At 41.9% G+C, this 17,991-nt stretch overlaps 1 protein-coding gene across 1 annotated transcript; it reads right to left on the reverse strand.

Moving 5' to 3' along the window:
• Nucleotides 1-3,783: 3,783 nt before the first annotated feature.
• On the reverse strand, nt 3,784-17,818 carry LOC308337921 (general vesicular transport factor p115-like; the record flags this gene model as incomplete). Its single annotated transcript, XM_080831466.1, has 8 exons — nt 3,784-4,822; nt 5,548-5,763; nt 7,367-7,474; nt 9,852-9,950; nt 12,576-12,665; nt 13,562-13,725; nt 14,918-15,056; nt 17,697-17,818. Coding segments are annotated over 8 exons (1,028 nt in total), but the record flags the coding sequence as incomplete, so codon positions are not given.
• Nucleotides 17,819-17,991: the final 173 nt, after the last annotated feature.

The following is a 17,991-nucleotide window of genomic DNA, read 5'->3' on the forward strand; positions in this document are numbered from 1 at the left end:
ACTTTTTTAAGCAAAGAGTTGTGAAATGGCAAGCTTTGCCACTATAGATATTCCTCTAGAGTTAGAGAATAATAAATGTATGTATGCATGCATGTGTGTGTTCTAATAATAAATTTATTTAAATAAATCTAGAATTCAAAGTCAGAACTGGAAAATGAGTTGCAAACCAGATATTAGAAATTCATGTGTTTACATTCTCATAGGTGGAAAAATGTAATCACAAAATGGTCTCATGTTGTTGTAATGAGTGAAGTCAACAGTAATACATAATTGCAGCAAGGGCAATGTGTAAAGCCCTTTCAGACTAAAACAACTAGTCACCATTGCTTACGGTGGATATGGAAAAAACCTACGTCTAGACAAAATTAGTTAATTTGCAGGAAGGGAAACCACATCTTAAGATGGGTATGTGTCACATCTTAATGTTTTCCCTCTGGCTTAATTTTCATTTTGAAAGATTGCAGAAAATCCCAAAGTTTTTGAGTTGTAGATGGAAAAATTAAAAAATAACTTGTCAGAGTTTCTGATAGGGAAGCAAGTCACTAATCCACTAATGGGGCAATTTGATAACTTGCATTTTTAAAAAACCCTTTCAAGGGGTGCCTGGGTGGCTCAGGCTTTCGGCTCGGGTCATGATCCCAGGGGCCTGGGATCGAGCCCCGCATCGGGCTCTCTGCTCGGCAGGGAGCCTGCTTCCCTGCCTCTCTGCCTGCTTGTCATCTCTGTCTGTCAAATAAATAAATAAAATCTTTAAAAAAATAAAAAAAAAATAAACGCTTTCAAATGATATAATGTAATTAAACAAATATATTCTTCAGGTACTTAACTTCTGCTTGATTAGCAGGGCAGCGTTCTTAAAAAACAGGTTTAATTAGGTTCACTGGTAAAGAACAAGTCTGCATCAATAGAATGTTTCATTAAAGCAGTTCTGAAATAAATTTTCATCTTCCAAAACACACACTAGGAAATCAGTTTAAAGCTCAGAGCTTTCTCAGTTGTTCCCTTAACCCCAAAGCTCAAATTTGCTCTGGGGTAAGATTGTTTCCTTGTGCATTTAACATTACTTAAAATTCCTTCCTCACCAGCGGTATACCCGGGTGGCTCAGTTGCTTAAGCATTTGACTCTTGATTTCAGCTCATGGCTTGATCTCAGAGTTTTGAATTCAAACCCTGTGTTGGGCTCTAAGCTGGATGTGGAACCTACTTTAAAAAAATAAATAAATAAATACGGGTGCCTGGGTGGCTCAGTGGGTTAAGCCTCTGCCTTCGGCTCAGGTCATGATCCCAGGGTCCTGGGATTGAGCCCCAAATCGGGCTCCCTGCTCAGCAGGGAGCCTGCTTCTCTCTCTCTCTCTCTCTCTCTCTCTCTGCCTGCCTCTCTGCCTACTTGTGATCTTTCTCTGTCAAATAAATAAGTAAAATCTTTAAAATAATTAAATAAATAAAATTTTAAAAAAAGACTCCTTCCTCAACACTGAAGACCCAGTTGCTCAAAGGCTTAGCTCTTGGCTGCCTTCTCTCCCCACTCATTCCTTACAAGAACTGATCCTGCTGGATAGACTTAAATACCATCTATGTATCTTTCCAGTCCGAATGAACTCCCAGTTCTTATACCCACCTGCAAACATGCAAACATGTCTACTTGCATAAATGTTTCTGCTTGGGTCTCAGATTCAGCAAGCCTAAGAACACAGTTGTGGACAAGCACCCCAAACTGGCTCTCCCAGTTTTCTTGAGCTCAGCACGAGACCCCACCTTTCCCCGGGAGTTACTCTTGACTTCTGGCTCCTTACTCCCCTGCTCCCGCGGGACACATGCAGTTCAAAGAGTCCGCTCAGCTCTACCTGGAAAACCTACACCCAGTCCTACCACGAGACACTCCACCCCCCACCGCACTGCCTGAACTACAGCTGCCTCCTCCCCATAGGCGTTTGCCACGGAGCAGAGTCATCTGTGAACCAGAAATCAGACCTGATCACTCCCCGGCTTCCCATCGAACTCAGAATAAACGGCAAGCTCCCTTCCAGAAGGTTTTGCCATTTACTCCTCCAGAATGCAAGTTACACGGGAAAGGGACGTGGCCTTACTCTCCGCTCTATCCCCAGGGCCTGCAGAGGTAGCCACTCAATACTCATGAGTGAGTGAGTTTTGCTCTAACAGTGAGGGTGTTGATGAGCACTACGAGGCCCTTACCCGGCCGCAACAAAACCCCGAAACTTAAGGGTTCGATATTGCGGTAGTAACCGGACACTTTCAAATGTGAGCAGTTACTTGATCTTTTAGAGTAACTTCGGGTGATTATTCTCTTTCAGAGGGGCTGGAGGTGTAAACCAAACTTGAATAAAGCACAAATCTTAAGGACAAACACGTCGTGCTTTATGACAAATGCCCCACCCCTGCAGCTCTCTGAACGCAGCAGCGGCCCTTCGTGCAGGGCTGGCGTGGGGCGTGCGGGGACGACCACGAGCAGAAGCGCAGTGAGGCGTGACGCGGCGGGACGCGCGCAAGCGTCGTAACGAGCGCCTGGGGTGGTCGTCAGGCGTGCGCGAAGGGCCAAGCGGGAGAGCAGCGGAGCACAAAGGGTCTTACCCGCCGGGCTGTGGACTCCCAGCGGCGGACGACGGCAGGCTCTTCCCCTCGCCTGCGCGCTTGGGAGCGCTTCCTGTGGGCGGCACACAGGATGGGGCAGGCGGGGCCAAGGCACCGGCCAGGCTGGAGGCAGCCACTTGGGGAGGTTCCAGAAGCAATCCAAGCAGACGACTTCGGCTACAGTTAGGATGATATCCCTTTGGGCTCCAGTCTACACGGTGTAGCCACAAGGCCTCCATGTGTCTGCTCTACTCCAGGGCTGCCTGGATGACAGCCTTGGCAAACGATCGCTGATTTTGCAGATTTTTTTTCTGAAGATCGTCCTTATTTCATCATCTACAAAAGTCTTTTTTTTTTTTTTTTAAAGATTTTATTTATTTGAGACAGTGAGAGAGCGAGCGAGCACGCACAAGCTAGGGGAGAGGCAGGGGAGAGAGAGAAGGAGACTCCCGACCGAGCAGGGAGCCTGACTCAGAACTCGATCCTAGGACCCTGAGATCATGACCTGAGCTGAAGGCAGACGCTCAACCAACTGAGCCAACCACCCCCCCTTTTTAAAAGTCATCTACAGAAGTCTTACCCATACTTCTGACCTATTTTTTTTTATCCTTGTAACAGCAGCCTGAAATACAGTCATTAGCCATTTGTTCATTATGTGGTGTCAAGTTTACGAAGACTTTTACAGAGTCTGAGCTGGCCCAGTGATAGCCATGAGGTTCTCGGCGGGCAAGGGGCAGAAGCAGGCCGGAGCCCTCCCACGTGCTCTGGAACACACAGCCACCTCCCCTTTCAGGACACGTGAAGCTACTTCTCTTTCGGAAGTCTGTGCCCCTGAGCGGACGGCTCAAACTATTCCCGAGGTCGGAAGGCCCGTGCTACACATTATCCCCCAACTCTTGCTGTCTTGCCTTTAAGTAAACCTCCTTCTTTAAATGGAAATCATTGCTCAGAACTCCAGTGCTCAATTTAGAAACACCCGAGCCCTTCTCCAACCTCTTCTGTTTCTGTTCCAAATTAGACCCTCCAGTCTTATGGAATCCTAATGCGTTTTGAGCGATAAGACTGCTTTTAGCAGTCAGTTGTAATTGTGTACTTTCGGGGAGAGAACTCCTCTTACCACTTTCACTTGCCTCAGCTTTTAGTAAGAATAAAATACTTCCCTCAAAATCTAAAAAAGGGAACCATGACCAGGGATTAAGTGAACATAGTATCTATTTTTATTATGAAACATTAAACTTTGACACATTGCTTCATTCGCTTTTTAAAAATCTATTATCTGACTTAAGCCTATTCAGCAAAAATGCCAATAAATTATATAAATCATAGTTTGGGTCTTTTTAAAACTAGGTCCATAATATGTTTCACGATAATCAAATAACAAAACTAAACCTGAATTGTATGAGCTGTTAATCTGTAATGTTTTAAAGTTTAGCTTAAAATAAAACCAAAGCCAACCACATGCGAATACGCTGTTGCCCAAGTTTCTGGAAACACCCTCCTCATCTCTGTGCGCCAGCATCCTCCCGCTTCTTCCCTGACGGACACGACGCAGCCAGATCAGGTGTCAAGGCACTCGTTCTACCCTGTCCTGGCCTGCCCATCTTAGGAGTCACACCGGCTGGAGGGCTGAGGACACATCCCGGTCTGTGCTCTCTTGCCTTTGAGTAAATCCACTTCTTTAAAGGGAAATCATTAGCTAAGAAGCCCAATACTGAATTGAGAAACAGTGATTCCAATACATGTTAAATCAAATGTGTTAGTATTTAAAGTCACATATTCTGAAAAGTGAAAATAATAGACAAATACAGAACTTATGTGAACAACCGATAAACTAAGATAAATAGCACTGCCACCACATGCCCCGAAATGGTGCGTTTTTAGTGTCTGAAGTTCTTTGCAAATTATCTTTTGGGACAATTCAGATGAATTTCAATAAAGGATGTGTGTTCTGCAAGAAGTCAGTTTTAGGGTTTCCAACATGGGTGGCATCATTTAAAAAAAGTACATCAATAGTCTTACTAGTGAGTGTTTTCAACTTGGGTTTCTAAATCTTTATTTTCTGTGGAGGCAAACCAAAGCACTGTCTTAAGACTCCATCTTCAAAGTTACAATACAATCTGCATCACTCCTAGAGATCTGAAAGCTAGATATGCCCCTGGTCCTTGCCATCGTCTTCATCTTCATCTTCCTCATCATCCTGGTCTCCGGATTCAAGTTCATCCTCTTCTTCTACCTGAAGGGAATATGCGCACTTATCATTATTAAGATCTGATCACTTCACACTCAACACATACTGACACATAGTCTTTGATAAGTTCTTTATTCCTTCCGGTAACTGTAGATTACAAGCCATCTGATTTCCTTGATTTACTCCTCAAGGCTCTCTGCCATTTTTTTTAAAAGATTTTATTTATTTATTTATTTGAGAGAGAGAGAGAAACGGAGAGCACAGAGGGTGAGTGAGAGGGAGAAGCAGACTCCTCGCTGGGCAGAGAGCCCGACTCAGGGCTTGATCCCAGGACCTGGGAGATCATGACCCAAGCCAAAGGCTGACACTTAACCGACTGAGCCACCCAGGTGCCCCCCTCTGCCATCATGAGACGAGATGTACAGGCTGACTCGCTGACAGATGGCCATACCTCTCTACACACAAATGTGGATCAAACATGACAAAAGAGAATGGCACATGTGGATGATGAGAGTCTTGTGACCACAGGAGCCAATCAGTTCACCTGTAGGCTCAAAGCCCAAAAGAGAAGAGTTAACAGATGCTGGAAACTGTGCCTGTGTATCCTAAGTCGACTCACTGAACACTACAAGAGAAGAGCACACGATCCTGTATTCATGGACCGACATATTTATGCCTGTGACACGGATATGGAGGCACAACATTGCCACGCTACAGTACAATTCTTGAAAATATACCCTCGATCGTTTCTGGAAACATTTTGGTCTTACCGGATGACCAAGCTCCTTGAGTTTATTCTTTAACGAAAATATTTTCTGGTCCTGATCAGCCAACAGCACCAACAGATCATCCTGTTCTTTTTTGGAATCTGTAACGTCCATCTCGAGCTTGTTTTTCTCGTTTTGTAAAATGGCAATGGTGCTGTTCGAGGCGTCCAGCTGCTCTTTGATGGCACTCCTTTCCTCAGACAGAGCTTTAATTTCATTCTAGGAAAAGAAAGGGGAAGACCAACGCATCTAAGATTAGTATTCACTCTCACAGGGTTTTTAACAAATGGGTTCATTCTTTCTCTCTCTCTTTTTTAAGATTTATTTATTTATTTGACAGACAGAGATCACAAGTAGGCAGAGAGGCAGGCAGAGAGAGAAGGGGAAGCAGGCTCCCCGCTGAGCAGAGGGCCCGATGGGGGACTCGATCCCAGGACCCTGAGATCATGACCTGAGCCGAAGGCAGAGGCTTTAACCCACTGAGCCACCCAGGCGCCCCTCTTTCTCTCTCTTTTATTTTTAGGTTCATTCTTTCTGTGACAGTCTGAGGATTTTGGGGGGCGTGGAGGTTTGGGGGATAGAACACACTCATCTAGTAACATGAGAATTTATGTTGGGCTGTATATCAAAGATGGTTATTGTGAAAAACAGAGGTTTAACATCCAAAAAATAGTTTTAAGTAGCTATTTTTCAAAAAACCTAAGAGATAATACCACTTCAGATAACCAGAGGAACAAAATAAAGATACAAAACATTTTACAGGCAAAGCCTGATGGGCATCAGAATTAGAACTCAGGATAAAAACATTTTTTTAAAACCCAACTTCACGCATACAATCAAACGGGAAAGAAAAACAGCTGCAAATAAAATCCACGGTGTAAATATAAAATAATCTGACCACGCTCCAAAAGACATCATCACACAGGGTGTATTCATGCCTTTTAGTTTCATTACTTTCACCTCACTCTTCTCTTCATGTTAATATTCTGATTTCTCTGTCACACAGGCTGGCAGGCTCTTTCGTGCCTGTGTGCTCAGCCTAATGGAAAGCCTACGTGTGGCCTGTGTTTTAGCCAAAGCTGTACTCTTTACTTCTTTTTTCAATTTTTTTTAGATTTATTTCTTTATTTGAGAGAGAGAGAGAGAGAGAGAGAGAGAGAGAACATGAGCGGGCGGGGCAGAGGGAGAGGGAGAGGGTCTCCAGCAGACTCTGCGCTGAGCGTGGAGTCCGATGCAGGGCTGGATCTCGTGACCCTGAATTCACGACCTGAGGTGAAACCAAGAGTCGGAGGCTTAACCAACTGTACCCCTCAGGTGCCCCTGTATTCTTTATTTCTTACTGTGATTAAAGATTGACATGAAAACGTAACTTTCGGGGCACCTTGGTGGCTCAGTGGGTTAAGTCTCTGCCTTCAGCTCAGGTCATGATCTCAGGGTCCTGGGATCAAGCCCCGTATTGGGCTCTCTGCTCAGCAGGGAGCCTGCTTCCCCCTCTCTCTCTACTTGTGATCTCTCTCTCTCTGTCAAATAAATAAAATCTTTAAAAAAAACAACAACTTAACTTTCAACAATTTCTACTTTCAAAGTACATCCGTACCCATTCTTACTTCATGTATGTGGTATCGTTATCTGAAACGGCATTTAAAAACCTTCACTCATGCTATCTTCACTCATCCAAGTAGCAATGCACACGTTGTGAGATAAAATTACACCCTACGAGTTTGCCTCATAAAGCCAAAGATCTGAGACATCAAATAAGATCAAATTTCCCGAGTTCATTTTATAGGATATGCAATAAATCAAAGTTTCACCACAGAGCAACCTTTAACTCCTTCGTCTCCTGCAACAGCGCCGACAGCCTGCCCTCTACGTCGGTGGTCTTTGCAGCCGTGCCAGCTTCACTCTCTCCTGGTGCAGGAGCTGATTTCGCCTGAAGGTAGAAATTGGAGGGAAATAAAAAGTTCCTTTAAAGCACAATCAGTGTGAAATCCCAAAGGTGACTTAATTTTCTCGCTACTTTGAAACTGTATTTCCAGTGACAGGAAGCAGAATTCCTTATGTACTGACACACACGCTAGCGAGGACGAGCGGTGCCTACGGTGGGGCGGGAGGCCCAGGCTGAGGCAGGGGTGTCGCAGCACCAGATCTCAGCGGAGCAAGAAGAAGGCTGCGTCAAGCAGCCTCAAGGTCAGGCCACAGCTGTAACAGCAGTCACTAAGCAGAGACTAGTTCTCAGAGCCCTCTCCTCACAATACTCCTGCAAGTGAAGTCCACACTGTCATCTCTGAGAAGCAGGTGGGGAAACTGAGCCGAATGCCATTAACTGGTGAAATATAAAGATTTTTTTCTTTTCTTCTTCTTCTTCTTTTTTCTTTTTTTAGATTTTATTTATTTGAGAGAGAGAGAGAGAGAGAGAGAAGGAAAGAGAGAGCAAACATGGAGGGGAGGAGTAGAGGGAGAAGGAGCGAAACTCAAGCAGACTGAGCAGAGCACGGAGCCCGATGACGTGGGACTCGATCTCATGACCCTGAGATCATGACCTGAGCCGAAACCAAGAGTCAGACCCTAAACCGACTGCACCACCCAGACACCCCAAAATGCAAAGATTTTCTTACGTGCTCCAGGAAATATTCTTAAATCATGGTTTTCCAACCTTCCCTGCCTTTTTTCTACAAAGGACTGGGAAAGATGGTATTGATGTAACAAATACCTAAAAATGTGGACGGGACGTCAGAATTCGTAGTGGCCGGAAGAGCTCTGAGGCACATGTCAGATGAAGCCTAAACTGCCTTGAAGAGCCCGGCAGTAGAAATACGGATGATAAAGGCAATTCTGGTGAATGCTCAGAAAAAAAGGGAAATTAGAGAGAAAGCTTCTATGGTCTTGGAGAAAACATATCCCCATGGGGCACCTGGGTGACCCAGCGTTTGGTTAAAGCCTCTGCCTTTGGCTTGGGTCATGGTCTCGGGGTCCTGGGATCAAGCCCTGCATCAGGCTCTCTGCTCAGCAGGGAGCCTGCTTCCGCCCACCCCCCGGCCTCTCTCTGCCTGCCTCTCTGCCTACTTGTCATCTCTGTCAATAAATAAATAAAATCTCAAAAAAAAAAAAAAAAAGAAAAGAAAACATCACCATGAATAGAATGTTGGTAGAAATATGGATGGAAAGGTGGTTTTGGTGAGGCCTCAAATGGAAATGAAGAACACGTTACTGGAAAGTAGAGGACGGAGACTCTTGTTACCAGGTGGCAAAGAAACAGGCTGAATCGTGCTTCAGTGCTCTGTAGGAAGTAGAGCTTAAAAGTGACGAACTTGGATATTTCGGTGAGGTGATTTTTTTCTTTTCTTTTTTTTAAAGATTTTATTTACTTATTTGACAGAGATCACAAGTAGGCAGAGAGAGAGAGGAGGAAGCAGGCTCCCCGACAAGCAGAGAGCCTGATGTGGGACTCGATCCCAGGACTCCAAGATCATGACCCGAGCGGAAGGCCGAGGCCTAACCTACTGAGCCACCCAGGCACCCTCGGTGAAGTGATTTCTAATCAAAGTATTAAAGGTGTGGCGTGGTTTCTCCTTGAAGCCTACGGTAAACTGTAACAGGAGAGAAATAACTTGAAGAAGGAACGTTAAGCGAAAGGGAATCAGAACATGAAGATTTAGAAAATTCTCAGCCTATCCCTATTGCAATAAACAACAAAGTGTGTTCTGATGGAATACCGAGGATGTGGCCGGACCACCTCCGCGAAAGGGAATCAGAACATGAAGATTTAGAAAATTCTCAGCCTATCCCTATTGCAATAAACAACAAAGCGTGTTCTGCTGAAATACCGAGGATGTGGCCGGACCACCTCCATAAAGAAGTTACTCGTGTGGCTCAGGGACCCAGTCAACTACCTCGGCAGAGGCTGGAATAGAGAAAGGATGATCCCGGATCTTATCCGGCGACTTGGATCCCTGGGAATGGCATAGGTCACTAAGAAGGTTTTTGACAATTCTAGACCAGCAGAAAACCTGTCACATTGGACTGACGGACCGAAGGGGGCACAGATGGGATAAAATACAAGACACCAGCACAATGAACCATTAAATCCTTGATTACACTGATCTGCTGAGTCTGACTCTAATGTGCCTGCCAGCCTGGCCCAGAAGCCTGGGTGACCGGAACTGTGGCCAGTGAGTCACGTAAAGGGAAGGTGCTCTCCGACACAGTCACTTCTGTTACATTCGCTTCTTTTTCAGAGTGGCTGAGAAAGAATGTCTTAACCTTGTGTTTACTATCTGGCAGGAAAAAGGAAGTAATAATTAACATACAAATGTTTCGGTTTTCCTTAACAGCTCCTGCTTTTCTGTCTGCAGTCTGGTGATCTCCACAGATTGTGAGTTTAACTGAGACTTTAATGCTGCCAGCTCCTAGGAGACAAAAATAATTGCGTTGTAACATGAAACATCATTAATTTCAGCAAGGCAATGTGTATTTACAGGAAGAAATTTAAAATTATTTCCTTTCTTGGTCCTCCTCTCTAAAATCACAACTTCCAAGTTTTAAAATCTAATTCTAAAAAAACTGTCCTTGAACTTTGCGTTCAAGATAGAGAATTAAGCAAGTTCCTTACACACATTTTCACCTCTGCTTCTTCCTGAGATCCCATGTAAAAAAAACCGTGAGGTGGGGGAAGAAGGGAAAGAGGAAGGAAGGGGGGAAGGGAAGGGGAGAGAAATGCACAAGGACAAAGGGAATAAGAGAAACGAACAAATAAAATTGGGGAATTTCAGAAAGCAAATGTCAGTGGTAAAGGAGCGCAGCACGCCTGAGAAAGCTAAGAACCTAAAGTGATGTGTGGACCGGCTTGCTACCTGACCTGCAGCACCTGCCCACCGAAGGGCTTGGAATCTGGCCCCACCAGGTATCTCTGCAAGTGTGGGTAAAAATGGGGTCAAAAACAGCAGGACTGGTTGAAAGTCTGCTTAGGAAGACCACTGCATCCCTGTTTCAATCTCATGCATGTTCCTCTTCTCTGGCCAAAGACCAGACATTTATTACTCGGAAAGGGAAAGACAGGACATCTTTAGACCATGGGCCTCCTAACACAGATCAAAGCAGTTAGTGCTGTAGTGAAAAGGAGGGAATTAACTGAAAGTTTATATATCATTAATGTTGAAATTCCCAATCTTCTTGCCCTCTCCCCACCAAAAAAACACACAGGGTTAAAACCAATTGTAACTGTGGTTCTCAACCAGGGGAATCTCCCTCACAATACTTGACAATGTCTGCAGACATTGGGTAAGTGGTGGGATACTGTCATGTAAAAAGCTCTATTGTTCTCTTAAAACTTTCTATCACATACATATGAGGCTTTCCTTTGATGTTTTATTCAGTTACCTAAATGAGTTACATAGACATCCAGGCTATGGACAATTTTAGTTCTCTTTTTATACAGGATTTTGCTATATAACAAAACTGTCATTTAAAACATCTTTTTAACAATGTAAAACTGATAAAAAAAATAAGTTACAGAAAGTAAAAAACCAAAAGCAATGCTCTTTAGAGATATCTAACTTTAAAAAAATAAATAAATAAATAAATATCTAACTAAAGTTTCACTGGGAAACACAGAGTAAAATTTTTACTTGGGACTTATAAACTAAGCTCATTTATTAATAACTTAATTCCCTTTCATTTTAATACAGTTCTCGTGTAGGCAGGCTTCAGAAAACCAAAATGGCATATGAATTTTCCTCACACAAACGTGTAACTTAAAAATCCTTAATGACAAATTATCTTTTTTGAAAAGACTGATTGTAAAATCTACTTTGGGGTTCACGGACAGTATCAAAATATGACACAGTTTCTCTGTGTACAGTCATTCCTCTCTCAGATCAGCGATGTCAGTGGGCTAGGATCGCGTGCCTAGCGGAGAAGCCAGTCAGTCCTAGGTTGGTGGGGTTGTTCACTTCCTCCTTCAGTATTACTTTTTTGTTGTTGTTTGAAAGAAACAGAAGAAACACATGTTCCTTTTTATAAGAAAGGAAGAAAGGAGGGTAGGACAGAAGAAAAAGGAAAGGAGGAAAGAAAAAAAAATTTTTTTTTTAAAGATTTTATTCATTTATTTGACAGACAGATCACAAGCAGGCAGAGAGGCAGGCAGAGAGAGAGAGAGGAGGAAGCAGGCTCCCGGCTCAGCAGAGAGCCCGATGCGGGGCCCGATCCCAGGACCCTGAGACCATGACCTGAGCCGAAGGCAGAGGCCCTAACCCACTGAGCCACCCAGGCGCCCCAAGAAAAAAAATTTATAAGGAAAAAACACAACTTATTTAGGGATAATACACTAATGAGCAATCTGATACTTTTCTACACTTTTCTTCCCAATACTTAATTCTATACGTAAGTGGTTCTTTTCTCTCTTTTCTGGCTCTTTTCTCGAACAAACACATTTAATATTCTCATTGGATAAAGTTAAATTGGCACTACCTAGTTTCACAGGAAATTATAAATATTACAAATAAGCAAGTAGGAAAAAGTTTAATTTGCTTTTCTAGATATTATAAATTACTACAGCAGAAAAAGTCTGTTTTGCTTTTTTAGGTAGTCACCTAATTGAGATATACACAAGTTTATTCCCTTTTCCAGTTCCAAAAACAAACATTCTTCTGGACAGAATGGTTTAAACACTCAATACCTTTAACCATACAATTATCATGGTCAATAGTATATGAAAATTAGGCATAAGATCCTATATCTTCATATTTGCAACTTATAAATATACTTAAATTTTCCTCAGCTGTTAGCTCACTGATAATCTAAAATAACCCAGGTGAGATGCTCAAATCTGTTAAAAAGAACACAATTAAAAAATAAAAACAGTTAAATACCATTACCATATAATTAAAAAGCTTCTGGACTTCCAAATAACTATCTTCACTATCAAGTTTTGCTTACACTACCAAAGTAGTTCTCAATTAATGAAACTACATGGCTGTTACTCTATTATAATTATAACAACAGGAAATAGAACCTGGATCAAGCTGGAAAATTACCTGTTTTAATTCTGCAATTTGTTCAGAATCTCTAGCAGAAGCTGTTGCTGAAGACTGTTCATTTGTGCCAGGCGATGCTTGGGAAGATTTCTACAAATAGCATAGAAATAAAGTGTGAAATCAATTCAGTCTAAAGAGACGGGAAACAAAAGAAAACTATACACATATAAGCTATGCCTTATAGAGGTTTACCAAAAATTTCACATCAACATTTTAATTTTTATATCCAAGATAAAATTTTAACCTAGCACACACTGTCTACAGCTTTTCCATAGCTAATAAATTTATACTTATACCAAGTAATTTATTAAATCTAAGCACTTATCTGAGGCCATATGGAGAAAGAGCATAAACACAGGTATTTACTGAGCGATTTGCATGTATTAAAAGAGCTTTCTACAGAGTAGTCATTTAATTCTCACAATAACAAAACAGATATGACCACTACCAATTTATAGATCAGGAAACAAGTTTAAAGAGGTTAACTAAGTTGCTTAAATTCAATTAGTCAGGAAGTGCTGAAGCTTTAGACAGTCTGACACCAAAGCTCATATTCTAATTTTTTTCTTAAGTAAACTCTGTGCTGAACGTGGGGCTCAAACTCATGACCCAGAGATCAAAAGTCACATGCTCTACCAACTGAGCCAGCCAGGTACCCTCAAAAGCTCATATTCTAAAACCTCACTATGACCCTTTGGCTTAGGGGATCCAGGAAAATCAACAAGCAAGATGAGAATTCTTTTTTTTTTTAAAGATTTTATTTATTTATTTGACAGACAGAGATCACAAGTAGGCAGAGAGGCAGACAGAGAGGAGAGGGAGGGGGAAGCAGGCTCCCCACTGAGCAAAGAGCCTGATGTGGGGCTCAATCCCAGGACCCCGGGATCATGACCTGAGCCAAAGGCAGAGGCCTTAACCCGCTGAGCCACCCAGGTGCCCCATGAGAATTACTCTTGACTTCTTAAACTTTTTTACCATTTACTCACCAAATTCTCAATCAGAGAGTCCTTTTCAGCCAGCTGGCTTTGTAAAAGTTCCTGATTACTTTTTAATTCTTCTATCTCTTCTCGTAACCTACCAACTTCTTCTGGCTGAACGCCATTCACCTGAGTCCCATCATTGTAGGAACCTTGATGCTGATTATCTTTCCCTATGAAGACAGGAATAAAATTTGAAAAGCCATCATAAAACTTAAGTTTTTCATTTCCTGTATGAGAAGATTTAAACATAAAAATATAAAACTTCCTTAATTATGCTACTTTGGCAGCACTTTTGTAGACACATTTCATTTTTGCAAAACAGTGTATTGATAGAAATGGGAAGTGATGATATTTTCAGGTTTCTGGGAAGAAAAAAGCATAGTCTTTTTAAGACTAAACTGCATGGTTTGATGACCTATAATTAAGAACTGCAGTAGTTTCCAGGCACCTGGATGGCTCAGTCAATTAAGCATCCAACTCTTGGTTTCGGCTCAGGTCATGATCTCAGGGTCATGAACTGAGCCCCATGCTGGCCTCTATGCTCAGTGCAGAGTCTGCTTGGGATTCTGTCTCTCCCTCTCCCTCTGCCCCTTGCCACCTCTCTAAAATAAATAAATAAATCTTTAAAAAAATTAGAGTAGTTTCAATTCCAATTAGGTCAATTAATATGAGAGAAAACAAAATCCCTCTTAAAATCTTCACAAAGGAACTGCTTTCTGTATGTACTAAAATCACTGACAAATTGTTATAAATAAGGAAGTGAAAGAGGTAGTTTTTTCTGAAAATTTTAGTCACCTTCATATAAATAAAAACTATTTCTAAATGGCTAAGATTCCAATCATAAGCACTACAGGATGATACTATTTACAAGCATTTGACTCTTACCATGTGCCAGGAAATGAACTAGAATTTTATATACATTATTTCATTTAATTCTCAGATGACACAGATGCTCTTATCAGTTCCATTTTGCAGAGGAGGAGACAGAAAGGTTAGAGAAGTCATTCTCAACTGGCTATATATCAGAATCACCCAGGAAGCTTGTAATAATTATTGCTTGGCTCCAACACCAACTAATTAAATCAGACCCTTGAGTGGGGTCTCTGTATGGGTGGCATTAAAAACAAAACAAAACAAAACAAAACAAAAAACGGGTCTCAGGATATTCTATCTAATTGCACTCAAGGCTGAGAATCAATGGATCAGACACTGAAACAGGTAGCAAAGAACTTGGACTTCAAACTCTGATTTACAAATTTGTTACGGTGATTAAGGTTAGAGGAAGACAGTCCACAAGAATAATCTATTTGATTTAGTCCAGCTTTTGGGGACCCTATAATAATTATGGCTAGCTATACCTACCTAGCTGTACTTTAAGAAGATTGTACTGATCTTTGTGTTGCTGAATCTGAGATACTTGCTGTGTGACTGCCGTCTGGAGCTGTTCATTTTGACATTTTAACGTAGAAATCTGCTGCTTTAATTCCTCAAGCTGCAGATCCTGGGAAACAAAACATAATTCAGTGTTTTAAATTTTGTATTGATTAGCATTAGGGAAATGAGCAAATTAAAAATCAGAGATTATTTTGGGTCATGATGTTTTTAAAAGTACTCAACACTTCCAGAATCACTCGATAATTAAGTAATAATACTTTAATGTATGCACCAAGGTCAATTAACATGCAGCAGAACTGTATGGTCTCCAGGAAGGCCCTGTTAATAAGCACCATGGCATGGCCTACGATCTCACTGCAATTACTAGGGTGGGGGACAGTCAATTTTAAAAACTGCATTTTATGGTCCAACAAACCATTTAAGAAATTTATACCAAACTATTTAAGAAACTTAGTATATAAATATATACATGCATCTATACTACTTTCAACATAAAAGATAATTCTAGAACAGAACATTTAGAGGGCCAAGAAAAGAACCTCCAACTCCCACCACCGTAATATAATTAGTTGAATTTGATATATTTATTATCTGCTAATTTTTTCTCAATTCAAGTGTTTTCAACTTGTCATACTCAATCCATGTCATTTTATAGCCTTTACTTACTATTCAGTTTTAAGTTCCTCCTCATATTGCTAGTTTTTTGCAATCATCACTTTTAATGTTTACTCAACATCAGTAGATGCAATATAATTTACGTTCAAAAGCAACACTGAGGTTGCTCTCCTTGTTTTCTAAATAATAAATATGATTACAATAAATATTGTAGTCATATTTTTGTTTTCCTGAATTCTGAAGAATTTCCTTAGGATGGATTCTAGACGTCATTCAGTTTATATAAATATTTTATAGTTCTCAATGCTTGTTGCCTAATTGTCAAATGGCATTTTAAATGGTGAGAATATTTAAAATTAACATTTCTGAAGCAGAGTCATTATGGTAATTGTGTCAAATCACTCTTTTCTTCTTCTAAATTAACCATATTTATCAGCCTCATGTGTAGGCTGTAACATCGCATTCCAAGTATTTCTTTTCCATTGCTCTAAAGATATTACATTTTACCATCTGGAAATGACTCCATATTTGTACTAAAATATAGATGAAAAATCCTAATAACCATGGGTAGTTTAATGATTTAAGTTTGAATCGTTCAAAGATGATTCTAATTTGCTGATCTGCTTATGAACTGAAAAGCTCAGACTAAATGCTAAATATACCACTATATTTTTATTCTTAGAATTCCAATCTCAACAATATAGATTGCGGGGAAGAACACAGGCAGCTCGTGTTTAGAGAGCTCTACCGAAGCTCCTACTTGCCACACTTGCCTCAAGCTGTGCATAGTCAGCAGGGGGTGGAGGGCAGTGGGGGGGGGGGGTGCAGCCGCCCCCCCCCCCACCACGGACAGCCACCAGTGTATTGTTTTCACTTATTTTTTTTTCCCAGCATATTGTTTTTAATGACCCTGGCATTTTAATAACAACAGCAACCGCATTTTCCAGATACTACTGCAGCCCTTTTTAGGATTCCAATCAAGATATATGCCATGACGAAGAATTAAATGAAAGCAAAAAACAAGAAACACACTTTGCCGAAATGTAATGGGAAATCTAAGGTGCTCACACAACTCAAGTGTGGAGGTTCTCTGGTAGCCTGCCAAGAAAATGTCAGTTAACGGCTTTGAGAGGGTAGTTTCACTTTCATCGTCACTCTCCACGCTAATAGACCCTCTGTTGTTCTTAGCATCACCTATTCAGTCCTGCAAGACGGAGATCTCAGGACGGCATCTGACCCTTTATGCCCCCTCATACCCACACCCAATCATCACCCAGTCCTGCCACTTAAGCCCACTTCGGTTTCCACGTTTTGCAGGTCTGCCCTCTCCACAGCTCACTGTGATGAGTCTGAGAGTCCCAGTAACACACGTTTTTGAATCCTGTCCCACCAACCACTGGGTGATCCTGGACAAATTCAAATTCCCTCCGTCTGATTCCTCCTTTATTCTTGGATGGAAATATTAACTACTTCATAGGGATGCTGTGGAAATTAACTGAAAAGGGTCTGAATTTGTTTTGTGAGCACCCAGAACACAATAAACAGAACACCGTAGCCATTATCCCCATGAGTGCCCCAGTTCCCTCCCCGAGCCCCCTGCGACCACCTCCTTCTAGATGGCTCTCTCCCCGGCCTTGCCTCTCAAATTTCTGCTTGGCGCAGCCACCAAGTGTTCTGTGTACGTGCCGGGAAGTTGTCCTGCTCCTCCTCTTCCTGATCCTTCCTTCTGCCCAGCTTATTCCTAGCTATCCGCTGGGCACTCATGTTCTGTTTTCTCCAGCTCCTGCTCTTACTTAGCTAAATCAGCTGCCTCTCTGCTCTAACACACCCGCCAGTATCTGTATCACTAGACTTCATGGCCCGTGCGTCACAATACCCTATTTACGGTTTTCTCTCTCCTTGACTGGGACAAGGGAACGCGTCTCATTCATGACTTTATCCACCACATCCTGCACAATGCTTAGCACAATATTAAGCTCTGCTTGTTGAATACTCAGACAGCTTTGAATTATTTAGGAAAATGTGCTCTAATTTCTGTAACTTCTTGCATATGAAATGCCAGGAAAAATTCTGCCCCAAAGTAGAAAAGTATCAGTACATCAGACAGTGTTTACAATTTATCAGTACATACTTGTTCTCGAATCATATTTTTGTAGTGAGTCACAATACTGTCATGTTGTTCTAATGTTTTCTTCACCTCTTCTTCTTTTTTATCCTCTTCACTGGACTTATAAATAGCCTTAGTTATCACACCTATAAAAGAAAGCTTATTAAAATGTATTTTAGGGGCACCTGGGTGACTCAGTGGGTTAAAGCCTCTACCTTCAGCTCAGGTCATGATCTCAGGGTCCTGGGATCGAGCCCCGTGTTGGGCTCTCTCCTCAGTGGGGAGCCTGCGTCCTCCTCTCTCTCTGCCTGCCTCTCTG

The sequence above is a fragment of the Martes martes genome, assembly GCF_963455335.1.
Source record: "Martes martes genome assembly, contig: scaffold_295, whole genome shotgun sequence".
Classification (NCBI taxonomy): Eukaryota; Metazoa; Chordata; class Mammalia; order Carnivora; family Mustelidae; genus Martes; species Martes martes.